General features: G+C 47.4%; 1 protein-coding gene across 1 annotated transcript in view; it reads left to right on the top strand.

Annotated features, from left to right (window-relative positions):
* LOC106592167 (polycystin-1) overlaps window positions 1-17060 on the top strand; it is a 118047-nt gene that overhangs the window by 49391 nt on the left and 51596 nt on the right. The window contains exons 20-28 of the mRNA XM_082966895.1: window positions 1881-2033; window positions 3942-4086; window positions 6387-6704; window positions 7466-7548; window positions 7779-7835; window positions 7968-8220; window positions 9935-10079; window positions 12666-12750; window positions 16280-16459. Coding sequence (XP_082823021.1) covers window positions 1881-2033; window positions 3942-4086; window positions 6387-6704; window positions 7466-7548; window positions 7779-7835; window positions 7968-8220; window positions 9935-10079; window positions 12666-12750; window positions 16280-16459 — 1419 coding nt within the window. The remainder of the gene's footprint in view (window positions 1-1880; window positions 2034-3941; window positions 4087-6386; window positions 6705-7465; window positions 7549-7778; window positions 7836-7967; window positions 8221-9934; window positions 10080-12665; window positions 12751-16279; window positions 16460-17060) is intronic.

Consider the following 17060-nt stretch of genomic DNA (forward strand, 5'->3'; position numbering starts at 1 on the left):
TCCCCCTATATGTCTGTCTATCTCTCTCTCCCCCTATATGTCTATCTATCTCTCTCCCACTATATGTCTATCTATCTCTCTCTCTCCCCCTATATGTCTGTCTATCTCTCCCTCTCCCCCTATATGTCTGTCTATCTCTCTCTCTCTCCCCCTATATGTCTGTCTATCTATCTCTCTCCCCCTATATGTCTATCTATCTCTCTCCCCCTATATGTCTGTCTATCTCTCTCCCCCTATATGTCTGTCTATCTCTCTCTCTCCCCCTATATGTCTGTCTATCTCTCTCTCTCCCCCTATATGTCTATCTATCTCTCTCCCACTATATGTCTATCTCTCCCTCTCCCCCTATATGTCTGTCTATCTCTCTCTCTCCCCCTATATGTCTGTCTATCTATCTCTCTCCCCCTATATGTCTGTCTATCTATCTCTCTCCCCCTATATGTCTGTCTCTCTCTCTCTCCCACTATATGTCTATCTATCTCTCTCCCACTATATGTCTATCTCTCTCTCTCTCCCCCTATATGTCTGTCTATCTATCTCTCTCCCCCTATATGTCTGTCTATCTATCTCTCTCCCCCTATATGTCTGTCTCTCTCTCTCTCCCACTATATGTCTATCTATCTCTCTCCCACTATATGTCTATCTCTCCCTCTCCCCCTATATGTCTGTCTATCTATCTCTCTCCCCCTATATGTCTATCTATCTCTCTCCCCCTATATGTCTCACTCTCTCTCCCCCTATATGTCTATCTCTCTCTCTCTCCCCCTATATGTCTGTCTATCTCTCTCACTCCCCCTATATGTCTGTCTATCTATCTCTCTCCCCCTATATGTCTATCTATCTCTCTCCCCCTATATGTCTATCTCTCTCTCTCTCCCTATATGTTGTCTGTCTCTCTCTCTCCCTACAGTACACTCCCCCTGTATGTATGTCTATCTCTCTCTCTCCCTATATGTCTATCTTTCTCTCCCCCTATATGTCTGTCTCTCTCTCTCTCTCCCTATATGTCTGTCTATCTCTCTCCCTTATACGTCTGTCTCTCTCTCTCCCCCCTGTATGTCTGTCTATCTCTCTCTCTGCCCCTGTATGTCTATCTCTCTCTCTCTCCACCTACAGTCCTCTCCCCCTGTACCCATCAGTCAAGCAGACATCAATGTGGTCAGCCAGTGAGACAGAAACCCTCAGTCAGGAGAGAGAGAGAGAGAGAGTGATTTCCCATGGTGTTGTCTATGAATAGCAACCACCTGTTAACTACCCCTCTCCTTTCCTCCCATCTTCTCCTCTCTTTCCTCCCTCCTCCCATCTTCTCCTCTCCTTTCCTCCCTCCTCCCATCTTCTCCTCTCTTTCCTCCATCCTCCCATCTTCTCCTCTCTCTTTCCTCCCTCCCATCTTCTCCTCTCTTTCCTCCCTCCTCCCATCTTCTCCTCTCTTTCCTCCCTCCTCCCATCTTCTCCTCTCTCTTTCCTCCCTCCTCCCATCTTCTCCTCTCTTTCCTCCCTCCTCCCATCTTCTCCTCTCTTTCCTCCCTCCTCCCATCTTCTCCTCTCTCTTTCCTCCCTCCTCCCATCTTCTCCTCTCTTTCCTCCCTCCTCCCATCTTCTCCTCTCTCTTTCCTCCCTCCTCCCATCTTCTCCTCTCTTTCCTCCCTCCTCCCATCTTCTCCTCTCTCTTTCCTCCCTCCTCCCATCTTCTCCTCTCTTTCCTCCCTCCTCCCATCTTCTCCTCTCTCTTTCCCCTTCTCCTCTTCTACTTTCTCTTTTCTCGTTTACTTCTCCTCTTCTACTCTTCTCCTCCCCCTTCTCCTCTCATCACAGAATTTGAAAATATATATATATAGTGTTTTGTATTATTTGCTCTGTTTGTCCCTCTCCTCCCCCAGTATGAGCAGACCCGTCAGTCACCGATAGTATCCAGGGCGGAGCGCGGTTACCGGGTCATCGTGCGTAGTGACATCACCAGAGCTCTCACGGCCCTCGACCTGACTACAGTTAACGACATCCAGCAGACCTCTGCTGCCCTGGCACAATGCACGGTGAGACACACACACACACACACACACACACACACACACACACACACACACACACACACACACACACACACACACACACACACACACACACACACACACACCATGAAGAACCCTGCCCTGGCACAATGCACGGTGAGACACACACACACACACACACACACACACACACACACACACACACACACACACACACACACCATGAAGAAACCCTGCCCTGGCACAATGCACGGTGAGACACACACACACACACACACACACACACACACACACACACACACACACACACACACACACACACACACACACACCATGAAGAACCCTGCCCTGGCACAATGCACGGTGAGACACACACACACCCACACACACACACACACACACACACACACACACACACACACACACACACACACACACACACACCATGAAGAACCCTGCCCTGGCACAATGCACGGGTGATATACACACACACACACACACACACACACACACACACACACACACACACACACACACACACACACACACACACACACACACACACACACACACACAGACACCATGAAGAACCCTGCCCTGGCACAATGCACGGTGAGACACACACACACACACACACACACACATACACACACACACACACTCACACACAGATACACACACACACACACACACACACACACACACACACACACACACACACACACACACCATGAAGAACCCTGCCCTGGCACAATGCACGGTGAGACACACACACACATACACACACACACCCACAGTGTGGGAGGGAGGGGGGGGCAGGGTGAGAGGGAGGGTAGAGGGGCAGGGAGGGAGGGGCAGGGAGGGTAGAGGGGCAGGGAGGGAGGGGCAGTGAGGGTAGAGGGGCAGGGAGGGAGGGGCAGGGAGGGTAGAGGGGCAGGGAGGGAGGGAGGGGCAGGGTGGAGAGGGGAGGGTAGAGGGGCAGGGAGGGCGGGAGGGGCAGGGAGGGAGGGTAGAGGGGCAGGGAGGGCGGGAGGGGCAGGGAGGGAGGGTAGAGGGGCAGACGGGGGGGAGGGGCAGGGTGAGAGGGAGGGGCAGGGTGAGAGGGAGGGTAGAGGGGGCAGGGAGGGTAGAGGGGCAGGGAGGGAGGGGCAGGGTGAGAGGGAGGGTTGAGGGGCAGGGTGGAGAGGGAGGGGCAGGGTGAGAGGGAGGGTAGAGGGGCAGGGAGGGGAGGGAGGGGCAGGGTGAGAGGGAGGGTAGAGGGGCAGGGAGGGTAGAGGGGCAGGGAGGGAGGGAGGGAGGGAGGGAGGGGCAGGGTGAGAGGGAGGGTAGAAGGGCAGGGAGGGTAGAGGGGCAGGGAGGAAGGGGAGGGGCAGGGTGAGAGGGAGGGTGTAGAGGGGCAGGGAGGGTAGAGGGGGCAGAGGAGGGTAGAGGGGCAGGGAGGGTAGAGGGGCAGGGTGAGAGGGAGGGTAGCGGGGCAGGGAGGGTAGAGGGGCAGGGAGGGAGGGAGGGGCAGGGTGAAGAGGGAGGGTAGCGGGGCAGGGAGGGTAGAGGGGCAGGGAGGAAGGGAGGGGCAGGGTGAGAGGGAGGGTAGAGGGGTAGGGGAGGGAGGGAGGGGAGGGGGCAGGGTGAGAGGGAGGGTAGAGGGGCAGGGAGGGTAGAGGGGCAGGGAGGGAGGGTAGAGGGGTAGGGAGGGAGGGAGGGTAGAGGGGCAGGGTGAGAGGAAGGGAGAAAGATGGAGTTTTTCCCCCGTCTCACCCGACATAAAGTTATTGAGTATTGGAAAGTTTGTGTTCTAGGAAACTAAAGTATTGACGTGTGTGTGTGTGTGTGTGTGTGTGTGTGTGTGTGTGTGTGTGTGTGTGTGTGTGTGTGTGTGTGTGTGTGTGTGTGTGTGTGTGTGTGTGTGTGTGTGTGTGTGTGTGTGTGTGTCAGGCGGTGAGTGGTGAGTTTATCTGTGAGGAATGTCAGAACAGCACGTTGAACAAGCTGGAGTCTATGTTGGATATACTGCAGACTGACAGCAAGCAGGGAACAGTCACACCTACTGAGATAGCAGACAACATCCTCAACATCATGGGTGAGCACACACACACACACACACACACACACACACACACACACACACACACACACATACAGTTGAATGTTCTTCCACTAACATAACCACAAATCTTCTTCAGAAAAGGTCACAATTTTAGTTAACCTGTCTGGGAACGTGGGACGCTTCCACCCTAGTCAACAGCCAGTGGAATCGCGTGGCGCGAAATACAAAACCTCATAAATGCTATAACTTCAATTTCTCAAACATATGACTATTTTACACCATTTTATAGATACACCTCTCCTGAATCGAACCACGTTGTCCGATTTCAAAAAGGCTTTACAGCAAAAGCAAAACATTAGATTATGTTAGGAGAGTACCCTGCCAAAAAAAATCACACTGCCATTTTCAAAGCAACTAGCATGCATCACAAATACCCAAAACACAGCTAAATGCAGCACTAACCTTTGACACTCCTAGGACATCATGTTACACAATACATGCATTTTTTGTTCGATAAAGTTCATATTTATATCTAAAAACAGCATTTTACATCGGCGTGTGACGTTCAGAAAATATTTTCCCTCAAATGCTTCCGGTGAATAAGCGCTACAATTTACAAAATTACTATTCGAAAACATTGTTAAAATTTAATATTGTCATTCAAAGAATTATAGATTAACATCTCGTGAATGCAACCGCATTGCCAGATTTAAAAATAACTTTACTGGGAAATCACACTTTGCAATAAACGTCGTGGTATGCTCAGAAAAATAGGCTAGGCGATACATGTTAGCGCCATCTTGGAACCATCTGAAATCAAATATACTATTGTAAATATTCCCTTACCTTTGATTATCTTCATCAGAAGGCACTTCCAGGAATCCCAGGTCCACAACAAATGTAGTTTGGTCGAAAAAGTTAATAATTTATGTCCCAATACTTCCTTCTTGTTAGCACGTTCCGAAGGCTACTCATAATGTACTGAAGCGCGCGGGACTTGTCGTCACGAATGTGCAAAAAATATATATTTACGTTCGTTCAAACATGTCAAACGTTGTATAACATAAATCTTTAGGGCCTTTTTCAACCAGAGCTTCAATAATATTCAAGGCGGACGATTGCATTGTCTTACTAAACGTTTCGGAACAAAAGGGTTCCCATGGGCGCCCGCGTCATAGTAGTAATGAACCTCCCCCTGTGACCAAGTTCCACAGCCTCTCTTTGGGTCAGTTTCTACCATAGAAGACTCAAACCACTTAGTAAATACTGTTGACATCTAGTGGAAGCCTTAGGAAGTGCTAAATGATTAATAAGTCCCTGTGTGTTTCAATGGCAAATGTTTGAAGTGATTCCACACATCAGATTTCCATTTCCTGTTAGGATTTGTCTCAGGGTTTTGACTGCCATATGAGTTCTGTTATACTCACAGACACCATTCAAACAGTTTTAGAAACTTTAGAGTGTTTTCTATCCTAATCTACTAATTATATGCATATTCTACTGGGCAGGAGTAGTTACTGGGCAGGAGTAGTAACCAGATTAAATCGGGTACGTTTTTTATCCGGCCGTGCAAATACTGCCCCCTATCCCCAACAGGTTAAGACTACTTTCCAAGACTCTACAGAATGTTTCATCTTTATCACCTCCTCCCTTCCTCTCTCTCTCCCTTCCTCCTCCTCCCTCCCTTCCTCTCTCTCTCCCTTCCTCCTCTTCCTCCCTTCCTCCCTCTCTCCCTTCCTCTCTCTCTCTCCTCTCCCTCCTCCTCCTCCCTTCCTCTCTCTCCTCTCCCTCCCTTCCTCTCTCTCTCCTCTCCCTTCTCCTCCTCCCTTCCTCTCTCTCTCCTCTCCTCTCCCTCCCTTCCTCTCTCTCTCTCTTCTCTCCCTCCTCCTCCTCCCTTCCTCTCTCTCTCCTCTCCCTCCCTTCCTCTCTCTCTTCTCTCCCTCCTCCTCCTCCCTTCCTCTCTCTCTCCTCTCCCTCCCTTCCTCTCTCTCTCCTCTCCCTCCTCCTCCCTTCCTCTCTCTCTCCTCTCCCTCCTCCTCCTCCCTTCCTCTCTCTCTCCCTTCTTCTTCCTCCTCCCTTCCTCTCTCTCTCCTCTCCCTCCTCCTCCTCCCTTCCTCTCTCTCTCCCTTCTTCTTCCTCCTCCCTTCCTCTCTCTCTCTCCCTTCCTCCTCCTCCTCCCTTCCTTTCTCTCCTCTCCCTCCCTTCCTCTCTCCTCTCCCTCCCTCCTCTTTCTCCCTTCCTCTCCTCTCTCCCTCCCACCCACTCCTCCCATTCCTCTCTCCTTTCCCTCCCTCCCTCCCTCCCTCCTCCCCCCTTTCTCCTCCTCCCTCCAGGTGACCTTATCCACCAGGTAAGCCAGTCAGCCTCCCAGCAGCTCTTGGGCCCCCCCTACCCCGACCGCCACATGGACTCCTCCCTCGGGCCGGGCCTCTCCTCCCTTCCCCAGCCTCACCACCTCTTCCCCCCCGAGGCCCACCCCCTGCGTGTAGCAGCCAAGGCCTATAATCTGTCGTCGGCGCTGATGCGTATCCTGATGCACGCCCGCGTCCTTAACGAGGAACCACTGGTGCTGCGGGGGACGGAGATCGCCGCCACGGGAAAACGGGCCGACCCCCAGTCACTGTTCTGTTACCAAGACGATGACTCACCGGGTAGGTGTAAGAGGTGGAGGTGGAAAGGTGTGAGTGTGGGGGTGAGAGAGGAGAGAAGGGAGGGGTGAGTGGGGGGGAGAGGAGAGAAGAAGGGAGGAGGAGGAAGGGAGAGGAGAGAGGGAGGGAGAGGAGAGAGAGGAAGGGAGGGAGAGGAGAGAGAGTAAGGAAGGGAGAGGAGAGAGAGGAAGGGAGGGGGTGAGTGGGGGGCGTGAGAGAGGAGAGAAGGGAGGGGGTGTGTGGGGGGGTGAGAGAGGAGAGAAGGGAGGGGGTGAGTGGGGGGCGTGAGAGAGGAGAGAAGAAGGGAGGAGGAGGGAGGGAGAAGAGAGAGAGGATGGGAGGGAGAGGAGAGAGAGGAAGGAAGGGAGAGGAGAGAGAGGAGAGAAGGGGGGGTGAGTGTGTGTGTGTGTGTGTGAGGTGTGAGTGTGTGTGTGGGGGGCGTGAGTGTGTGTGGAGGGCGTGAGAGAGGAGAGAAGGGAGGGGGGGGTGTTGTCTTGTATTATTAAATAAAGTTATTCTATTCTGTTCTATTAAATAAAGTTATTTTATTATGTTCTATTATATAAAGCTCTATACTATTCTGTTCTATTAAATAAAGTTATTTTATTATGTTCTATTATATAAAGCTCTATACTATTCTGTTCTATTAAATAAAGTTATTTTATTATGTTCTATTATATAAAGCTCTATACTATTGTGTTCTATTAAATAAAGTTATATTGTGTTCTATTAAATCAAGTTGTATTGGACTGTGTTCTCCCCAGAGTGCAGAAGGTTCTCCATCCCCAGAGCCTTCAACAACAGTCTGAGCAGAGTAGCTACCAGCGTGGTACAACTCATGTTCCAGGTACGTGTGTGTGTGTGTGTGTGTGTGTGTGTGTGTGTGTGTGTGTGTGTGTGTGTGTGTGTGTGTGTGTGTGTGTGTGTGTGTGTGTGTGTGTGTGTGTGTGAGAGTGACTGTTCGTCAAAGAACCCATGTACACATTCATCAAGTCATCATAGATGGGTATTCCTTCATACCTTTTTTAATCTCTCTCTCTCTCCCTCCCCATCTCTCCCCATCTCTCCCCTCTCCAGGTGGAGCCCAACCCGTTCCCCTTTAACTTTGTGGCTAACTACACAGTCAGTACCGAGGTATGGACTTGTTTCTTCTTTATTTGTACTGTCTGTATGATGTCTTTTCTATTAATGAGGATTCATGATGTTGATATCAATGTCTTCTAATCTATTCTAATCCTAATTGTAATCACTCCTAATCTACTCTAGGTGGCCTCCATGGAGTTCCGGGCAGAGAACGGTTCCCAGATCCCAATCTCAGACCTGGACGACAACCAAGCCATCACCGTTGCCGTGAACAATGGCAGCGCCACCGACAGCAATGGGGAAGGGGTGACAGGAGTCCCTTTAGCCGGGGCCATTAACGTGAGCCGGTGTGACTCTGTCATTGTACGGGTCAGCGCCGGTAACTCCAACCAGCAGGCCGGACTGTTCATCCAACTCAACTTCACCACCCTGGACGGTAAGAATCATAGGAATAGAATCACAATAGAAATATAATCACACTAGAATCACAATATAAATAGAATCACAATATAAATAGAATCACAATATAAATATAATCACACTAGAATCAAAATATAAATAGAATCACAATATAAACAGAATTACAATAGAAATAGAATCACAATAGAATCACAATATAAATAGAATCACAATAGGAATATAATCACAATAGGAATAGAATCACAATAGGAATAGAATCACAATAGGAATAGAATCACAATATAAATAGAATCACAATAGGAATAGAATCATAATATAAATAGAATCACAATAGGAATATAATCACAATATAAATAGAATCACAATAGGAATAAAATCACAATATAAATAGAATCACAATAGGAATAGAATCACAATAGAAACAGAATCACAATATAATCACAATATAGAATCGCAATAGGAATATAATCACAATAGGAATATAATCACTATAGAAACAGAATCACAATATAATCACAATAGAAATGGAATCACAATAGAATCACAATATATAATCACAATAGAAACAGAATCACAATAGAAACAGAATCACAAAAGGAACAGCATCACAATAGAAACAGAATCACAATAGAAACAGAATCACAATAGGAACAGCATCACGATAGGAACAGAATCACACTAGGAACAGCATCACAATAGAAACAGAATCACAATAGAAACAGAATCACAATAGGAACAGCATCACGATAGGAACAGAATCACACTAGGAACAGCATCACAATAGGAACAGCATCACAATAGAAACAGAATCACAATAGGAACAGCATCACGATAGGAACAGAATCACAATAGAAACAGAATCACAATATAATCACAATATAGAATCTCAATAGGAATATAATCACAATAGGAATAGAATCACAATAGAAACAGAATCATAATATAATCACAATAGAAATGGAATCACAATAGAAATGGAATCACAATAGAATCACAATATATAATCACAATAGAAACAGAATCACAATAGAAACAGAATCACAATAGAAACAGAATCACAATAGAAACAGTATCACAATAGAAACAGAATCACAATAGGAACAGCATCACGATAGGAACAGAATCACAATAGAAACAGAATCACAATATAATCACAATATAGAATCTCAATAGGAATATAATCACAATAGGAATAGAATCACAATAGAAACAGAATCATAATATAATCACAATAGAAATGGAATCACAATAGAAATAGAATCACAATAGAATCACAATATAGAATCACAATAGAAACAGAATCACAATAGAAACAGAATCACAATAGGAACAGCATCACAATAGAAACAGAATCACAATAGAAACAGAATCACAATAGAAACAGCATCACAATAGAAACAGCATCACGATAGGAACAGCATCACGATAGGAACAGCATCACGATATGAACATAATCACAATAGGAACAGAATCACAATAGAAACAGAATCACAATAGGAACAGAATCACAATATAATACCTATTCCCACTTTAGCTGTACCTCTTTATAGTAAGTTAGCAGGGTATGTGTGACTAAATTGTATTTCTCAATTGCCAAATCAAGTCGAATAAGTAATTTACATTTTTGGGATATGAATAAAGTTGTACCGAATTGAATAGTGTACAGGGGCAGTATTTAGGGGATGTACAAAGAGGAGGTAAGCTCACCCCTGTCCCCTACTCCTCTCCAGACGGGGACCCCTCCATCATGGCCTACCTCCACTCCTCCAACTGGCCCAACGAGTTCAACTTCACAGACAGGAAACGCATCACACTCAGCATGACCAGGGGGCGGGACCTGGACCACAGGAAGTACACCTTCTTCCTGTCCCCAGAGTGAGTGGTCGTCACGGTGATATGGAATGAGTCAATGTTCCTTCTATGGACTGCCACGCAGAATTAATATCAGCCTGCACAGAGAAGCACGAGACATTACCTCAACTCAACGTTCTAGTTTTCCCTGTTAACACTAACAACGTTTCCCTGTGAGAATTATGCTCGAATCAACGCAATATTAGCCAGTTTCAATGTAACATACCGAAATAAACTGAACTATGCACGACTTAGTATGCAAAACTAACTGTGAAAGAGATTCTGTTGTAGACAGAACGCATCGGAGTAGGATTCTATTGCATTGACATGCACCACTACACAGACCAGTGCACCATAACCAATCAGAGCCGTAGTAGGCCTCTATGCAAATAAACCACTGCCATATATGTGCCATTCACTTTGAACGTGACTGTCTTTACAGAATCAGCGGTCGTGAGTAGATGAGCTTGTTTTGAGATCAAAGCGAGAGCTGCATGTAGCCACGTTTGTTCATATCCTTTGCTAGTTGGTGAGTTATTAGCCCAGTTATAGATATGTTTTAGTCAGCAATGAGGGAGTGGTTGCTTCCTACAAGACACAACACGTGCATTTCTAGACATCTTTAAAAAGGGAGTCAGGTTAAGAGCTTGTTTGTCTTAAAGGGGCAGTGTTGTATTTTGAGACAGGCTTGAATAAGCTAAGTAGCCAATAGGCAGAGGGTAGCATCATTTGTCTGATTCTCTGTAATAATGGTATGGGAATAATAAGGCATTTTATTTTGTAAAGTGGTTTCTTGCATCAAATGACTCAACAACATTTTCAGTCACATCCTTGTCTGAAGGACAAGTGGATAAACAGGTTCATGTCAAGCCCTGAATGTTTTTTTTCAAAGTCTCATGGAATATCGGCCTACATTGAACACCACACATTGGCTGCTACTGTAGGCTGAATGATAGAACAGCTATTACCATGTTAAAATGTTATGGGATGCATTTTCTCCATTGTTTTTGATGGTAGACCAAACTGGTAGGTCTACATTATGACCAAATAGCCACAGTAGCCTACTTGGCCACTGTTAAAACTGTAACTTAAAGCTGGTACAGCCTCAGTGATCACTGTTATAACTGTAACTTAAAGCTGGTACAGCCTCAGTGACCACTGTTATAACTGTAACTTAAAGCTGGTACAGCCTCAGTGACCACTGTTATAACTGTAACTTAAAGCTGGTACAGCCTCAGTTATCACTGTTAAAACTGTAACTTAAAGCTGGTACAGCCTCAGTGACCACTGTTAAAACTGTAACTTAAAGCTGGTACAGCCTCAGTGATCACTGTTATAACTGTAACTTAAAGCTGGTACAGCCTCAGTGACCACTGTTAAAACTGTAACTTAAAGCTGGTACAGCCTCAGTTATCACGGTTAAAACTGTAACTTAAAGCTGGTACAGCCTCAGTGATCACAGTAAACGCGCGCCAGAAGTTGCACCGAATTTTCACAACATTCAAGTTTTCGCTCAGCAGACCTGAAATTTGCTCAGTGCAGAAAGCACTTAGAGGGAACAGTGGTCGTCACCCTACTATGAATATTATACATTACTGGATCCAGGTGCTGCCCTCGGGCCTTATTGCTTCATTGTATCTCTCTCTCTCTCTCTCTCTGTCTGTCTCTAAGTGGTCTCTGTCTGTCTCTCTCTTTAAGTAGTCTCTCGTCTGTCTAAGCGGTCTCTCTCTGTCTAAGTGGTCTCTCTGTCTCTCTCGTCTGTCTAAACTGTCTTTCTCTGTCTCTCTCGTCTGTCTAAACTGTCTCTCTCTGTCTCTCTCGTCTGTCTAAACTGTCTCTCTCTGTCTCTCTCGTCTGTCTAAACTGTCTCTCTCTGTCTCTCTCGTCTGTCTAAACTGTCTCTCTCTGTCTCTCTCGTCTGTCTAAACTGTCTCTCTCTGTCTCTCTCTGTCTGTCTAAGCGGTCTCTCTCTGTCTCTCTCTGTCTGTCTAAGTGGTCTCTCTCTGTCTCTCTCGTCTGTCTAAGCGGTCTCTCTCTGTCTCTCTCGTCTGTCTAAACGGTCTCTCTCTGTCTCTCTCGTCTGTCTAAACGGTCTCTCTATGTCTCTCTCGTCTGTCTAAGTGGTCTCTCTCTGTCTGTCTAAGCGGTCTCTCTCGGTCTCTCTCGTCTGTCTAAGTGGTCTATCTCTGTCTCTCTCGTCTGTCTAAGCGGTCTCTCTCTGTCTCTCTCGTCTGTCTAAACGGTCTCTCTCTGTCTCTCTCGTCTGTCTAAGTGGTCTATCTCTGTCTCTCTCGTCTGTCTAAGCGGTCTCTCTCTGTCTCTCTCGTCTGTCTAAACGGTCTCTCTCTGTCTCTCTCGTCTGTCTAAGTGGTCTATCTCTGTCTCTCTCGTCTGTCTAAACGGTCTCTCTCTGTCTCTCTCGTCTGTCTAAGCGGTCTCTCCTCTGGATGTCTTATGTTAAGTCATGAGATGAACTTCCTCTTATCAAGACAGTGAAACACTTCAATAGAGACTTTGTTCATACTGTAAATGCTGTGTATACATGTCAACTTCGGCAGCCATTTTGCTCAGATCCAACCAACCACCCCTCTCTCTTCTCCGGTTGCCCAGGTCCCATGACACGACCCTGGACTACTATGTCAACGTGACAACGGGCTGTACCACTGACTCCCCCAGCGCGGGGGTGCGTCTGGAGGTGGGTGTTTGTTAAAACTTAAATGTATAATTCATGGGCGCTTTGAGTCAGTGTCATAACACATTTTAAGTGCATTATAAAGGACGTTATAAAGCATTATACATACACTTACAGAACAGTTTATTAGGTACACCACCTCGTACACCGACATGGTTAGCTCCTACAGACAGTGTTAGGTACACCACCTCGTACACCAACATGGTTAGCTCCTACAGACAGTGTTAGGTAGACCACCTCGTACACCGACATGGTTAGCTCCTACAGACAGTGTTAGGTAGACCACCTCGTACACCGACATGGTTAGCTCCTACAGACAGTGTTAGGTACACCACCTCGTACACCGACATGGTTAGCTCCTACAGACAGTGTTAGGTAGACCACCTCGTACACCGACATGGTTAGCTCCTACAGACAGTGTTAGGTACACCACCTCGTACACCGACATGGTTAGCTCCTACAGACAGTGTTAGGTAGACCACCTCGTACACCGACATGGTTAGCTCCTACAGACAGTGTTAGGTACACCACCTCGTACACCGACATGGTTAGCTCCTACAGACAGTGTTAGGTACACCACCTCGTACACCGACATGGTTAGCTCCTACAGACAGTGTTAGGTACACCACCTCGTACACCGACATGGTTAGCTCCTACAGACAGTGTTAGGTAGACCACCTCGTACACCGACATGGTTAGCTCCTACAGACAGTGTTAGGTACACCACCTCGTACACCGACATGGTTAGCTCCTACAGACAGTGTTAGGTACACCACCTCGTACACCGACATGGTTAGCTCCTACAGACAGTGTTAGGTAGACCACCTCGTACACCGACATGGTTAGCTCCTACAGACAGTGTTAGGTACACCACCTCGTACACCGACATGGTTAGCTCCTACAGACAGTGTTAGGTACACCACCTCGTACACCGACATGGTTAGCTCCTACAGACAGTGTTAAGTACACCACCTCGTACACCGACATGGTTAGCTCCTACAGACAGTGTTAGGTAGACCACCTCGTACACCGACATGGTTAGCTCCTACAGACAGTGTTAGGTACACCACCTCGTACACCGACATGGTTAGCTCCTACAGACAGTGTTAGGTACACCACCTCGTACACCGACATGGTTAGCTCTTACAGACAGTGTTAGGTACACCACCTCGTACACCGACATGGTTAGCTCCTACAGACAGTGTTAGGTACACCACCTCGTACACCGACATGGTTAGCTCCTACAGACAGTGTTAGGTAGACCACCTCGTACACCGACATGGTTAGCTCCTACAGACAGTGTTAGGTACACCACCTCGTACACCGACATGGTTAGCTCCTACAGACAGTGTTAGGTACACCACCTCGTACACCGACATGGTTAGCTCCTACAGACAGTGTTAGGTAGACCACCTCGTACACCGACATGGTTAGCTCCTACAGACAGTGTTAGGTAGACCACCTCGTACACCGACATGGTTAGCTCCTACAGACAGTGTTAGGTACACCACCTCGTACACCGACATGGTTAGCTCCTACAGACAGTGTTAGGTAGACCACCTCGTACACCGACATGGTTAGCTCCTACAGACAGTGTTAGGTAGACCACCTCGTACACCGACATGGTTAGCTCCTACAGACAGTGTTAGGTACACCACCTCGTACACCGACATGGTTAGCTCCTACAGACAGTGTTAGGTACACCACCTCGTACACCGACATGGTTAGCTCCTACAGACAGTGTTAGGTAGACCACCTCGTACACCGACATGGTTAGCTCCTACAGACAGTGTTAGGTACACCACCTCGTACACCGACATGGTTAGCTCCTACAGACAGTGTTAGGTACACCACCTCGTACACCGACATGGTTAGCTCCTACAGACAGTGTTAGGTACACCACCTCGTACACCGACATGGTTAGCTCCTACAGACAGTGTTAGGTACACCACCTCGTACACCGACATGGTTAGCTCCTACAGACAGTGTTAGGTAGACCACCTCGTACACCGACATGGTTAGCTCCTACAGACAGTGTTAGGTAGACCACCTCGTACACCGACATGGTTAGCTCCTACAGACAGTGTTAGGTACACCACCTCGTACACCGACATGGTTAGCTCCTACAGACAGTGTTAGGTACACCACCTCGTACACCGACATGGTTAGCTCCTACAGACAGTGTTAGGTACACCACCTCGTACACCGACATGGTTAGCTCCTACAGACAGTGTTAGGTAGACCACCTCGTACACCGACATGGTTAGCTCCTACAGACAGTGTTAGGTAGACCACCTCGTACACCGACATGGTTAGCTCCTACAGACAGTGTTAGGTACACCACCTCGTACACCGACATGGTTAGCTCCTACAGACAGTGTTAGGTACACCACCTCGTACACCGACATGGTTAGCTCCTACAGATAGTGTTAGGTACACCACCTCGTACACCGACATGGTTAGCTCCTACAGACAGTGAGTCACGTGTCCAGGGCTTGCTATATAAAGCAGGCAGACAGGCATCGAGGCATTCAGTTACTGTTCCATTGAACGTTAAAATGGCCAAGACAAGTGACCTAAGAGACTCTGAGCGTGGTACGATCGTTGGTGCCAGGTACGCCGGATCCAATGTCTTAGAAACGGCCGCCCCCTGGGCTTTTCACACACGACAGTGTCTAGGGTTTACAGAGAATGATGAGACAAACACAAAACATCCAGTCAGCGTCAGTCCTGTGGGTGAAAACAGCTCGTTGATGAGAGAGGTCGAAAGAGAATGGCAAGAATCGTGCAAGTGAACATTCGGGGCCACAAACAGGCAAATAACGGAGCATTACAACAGTGGTGTGCAGAAGGCCATCTCAGAACACACAACTCGCCCCTCCTTGTCCCGGATTGGCTATTACAGCAGACGACCACACCGGGTTCCACTCCTATCAGCTATAAACATGAAGAAGTGGCTCCAGTGGGCAGGCCGTCACCAACACTGGACAATGGACCCATCCTGCCTGGTGGCGGTGGTGTACTGGTGTGGGGAATGTTTTCCTAGCACACGTTAGGTCTCTTGATACCAACTGAGCACCGATGGAACGCCACAGCCAATCAGAACGTTGTTGCTGACCAAACCCAATAGAACATCTCTGGGATGAGATGGAGCAGGCTGTTGGCAGCAGGAATGTACCACCGTCCAATCTGCAGCAACTGTGTAACGCCATCGCGTCAGCATGAACCAGCATCCCTGTGGAACGTCCCCGACACCTTGTAGAATCCATGCCCCGAAGAATTCTGGCTGTTCAGGAGGGAAATGGGTAGGGGTGGGGGGGGGGGGGGGGGGTTCGACTGGGCACTAGATGGGTGTACCTAATAAACTATCCAGTGAGCATATGTAGTTCATAGAATCTGTTCTTAAACCCTTCCTCTGTCTAGGGTGGTGACACACACTGACAAACTTTCTAAGAAGGAAACCAAGTGTTGACCTGTGTTGAAAACCCTTCCCTTCTAAATATTTCTCTGACTCATTCCATCCCTTCTCTAGGTGGGTGTGTTTGCGTCCCTGTGCCAGTACTTCAGCGAGAGCGCCAAGCTGTGGCGTACAGACGGCATGGTGCCACTGGCAGAGACTAATGCCAGCCGGGCCGTCTGCAGCACCCGTCACCTCACAGCTTTCGCTGCCAGTCTCTTCGTTCCACCTGACGCTGTCACCTTCATACGGCCTGTAAGTAGGGGCAGCAGGTAGCCTAGTGGTTAGAGCATTGGGCCAGTAACCGAAAGGTTGCTAGATCGAATCCCAAGCTGACAAGGTAAAAATCTGTTGTTCTGCCCTGAACAATGCAGTTAACCCACTGTTCCTAGGCCGTCATTGTAAATAATAATTTGTTCTTAACTGACTTGCCTAGTTAAATAAAGGTTAAATATATATTTTTAAAGTAGAGATACACCTGATAATAAACACACACCTGATAATCACACACACACACACCTAATAATACACACACACACACCTGATAATACACACACACCTAATAATACACACACACACCTGGTAATACACACACACACACACACACCTAATAATACACACACATATACCTGATAAACACACATATACCTGATAAACACACACACACCTGATAATACACACACACACACCTGATAATACACACACACACACACCTGATAAACACACACACACCTAATAATACACACACACACACACCTGATAATACACACGCACCTGATAATACACACACACACACCTGATAATACACACACACACACCTGATAATAAACACACACACCTGATAATACACACACAC

This window comes from Salmo salar, chromosome 02 (genome assembly GCF_965601325.2).
Source record: "Salmo salar chromosome 02, fSalSal1, whole genome shotgun sequence".
Lineage (NCBI taxonomy): Eukaryota > Metazoa > Chordata > Actinopteri > Salmoniformes > Salmonidae > Salmo > Salmo salar.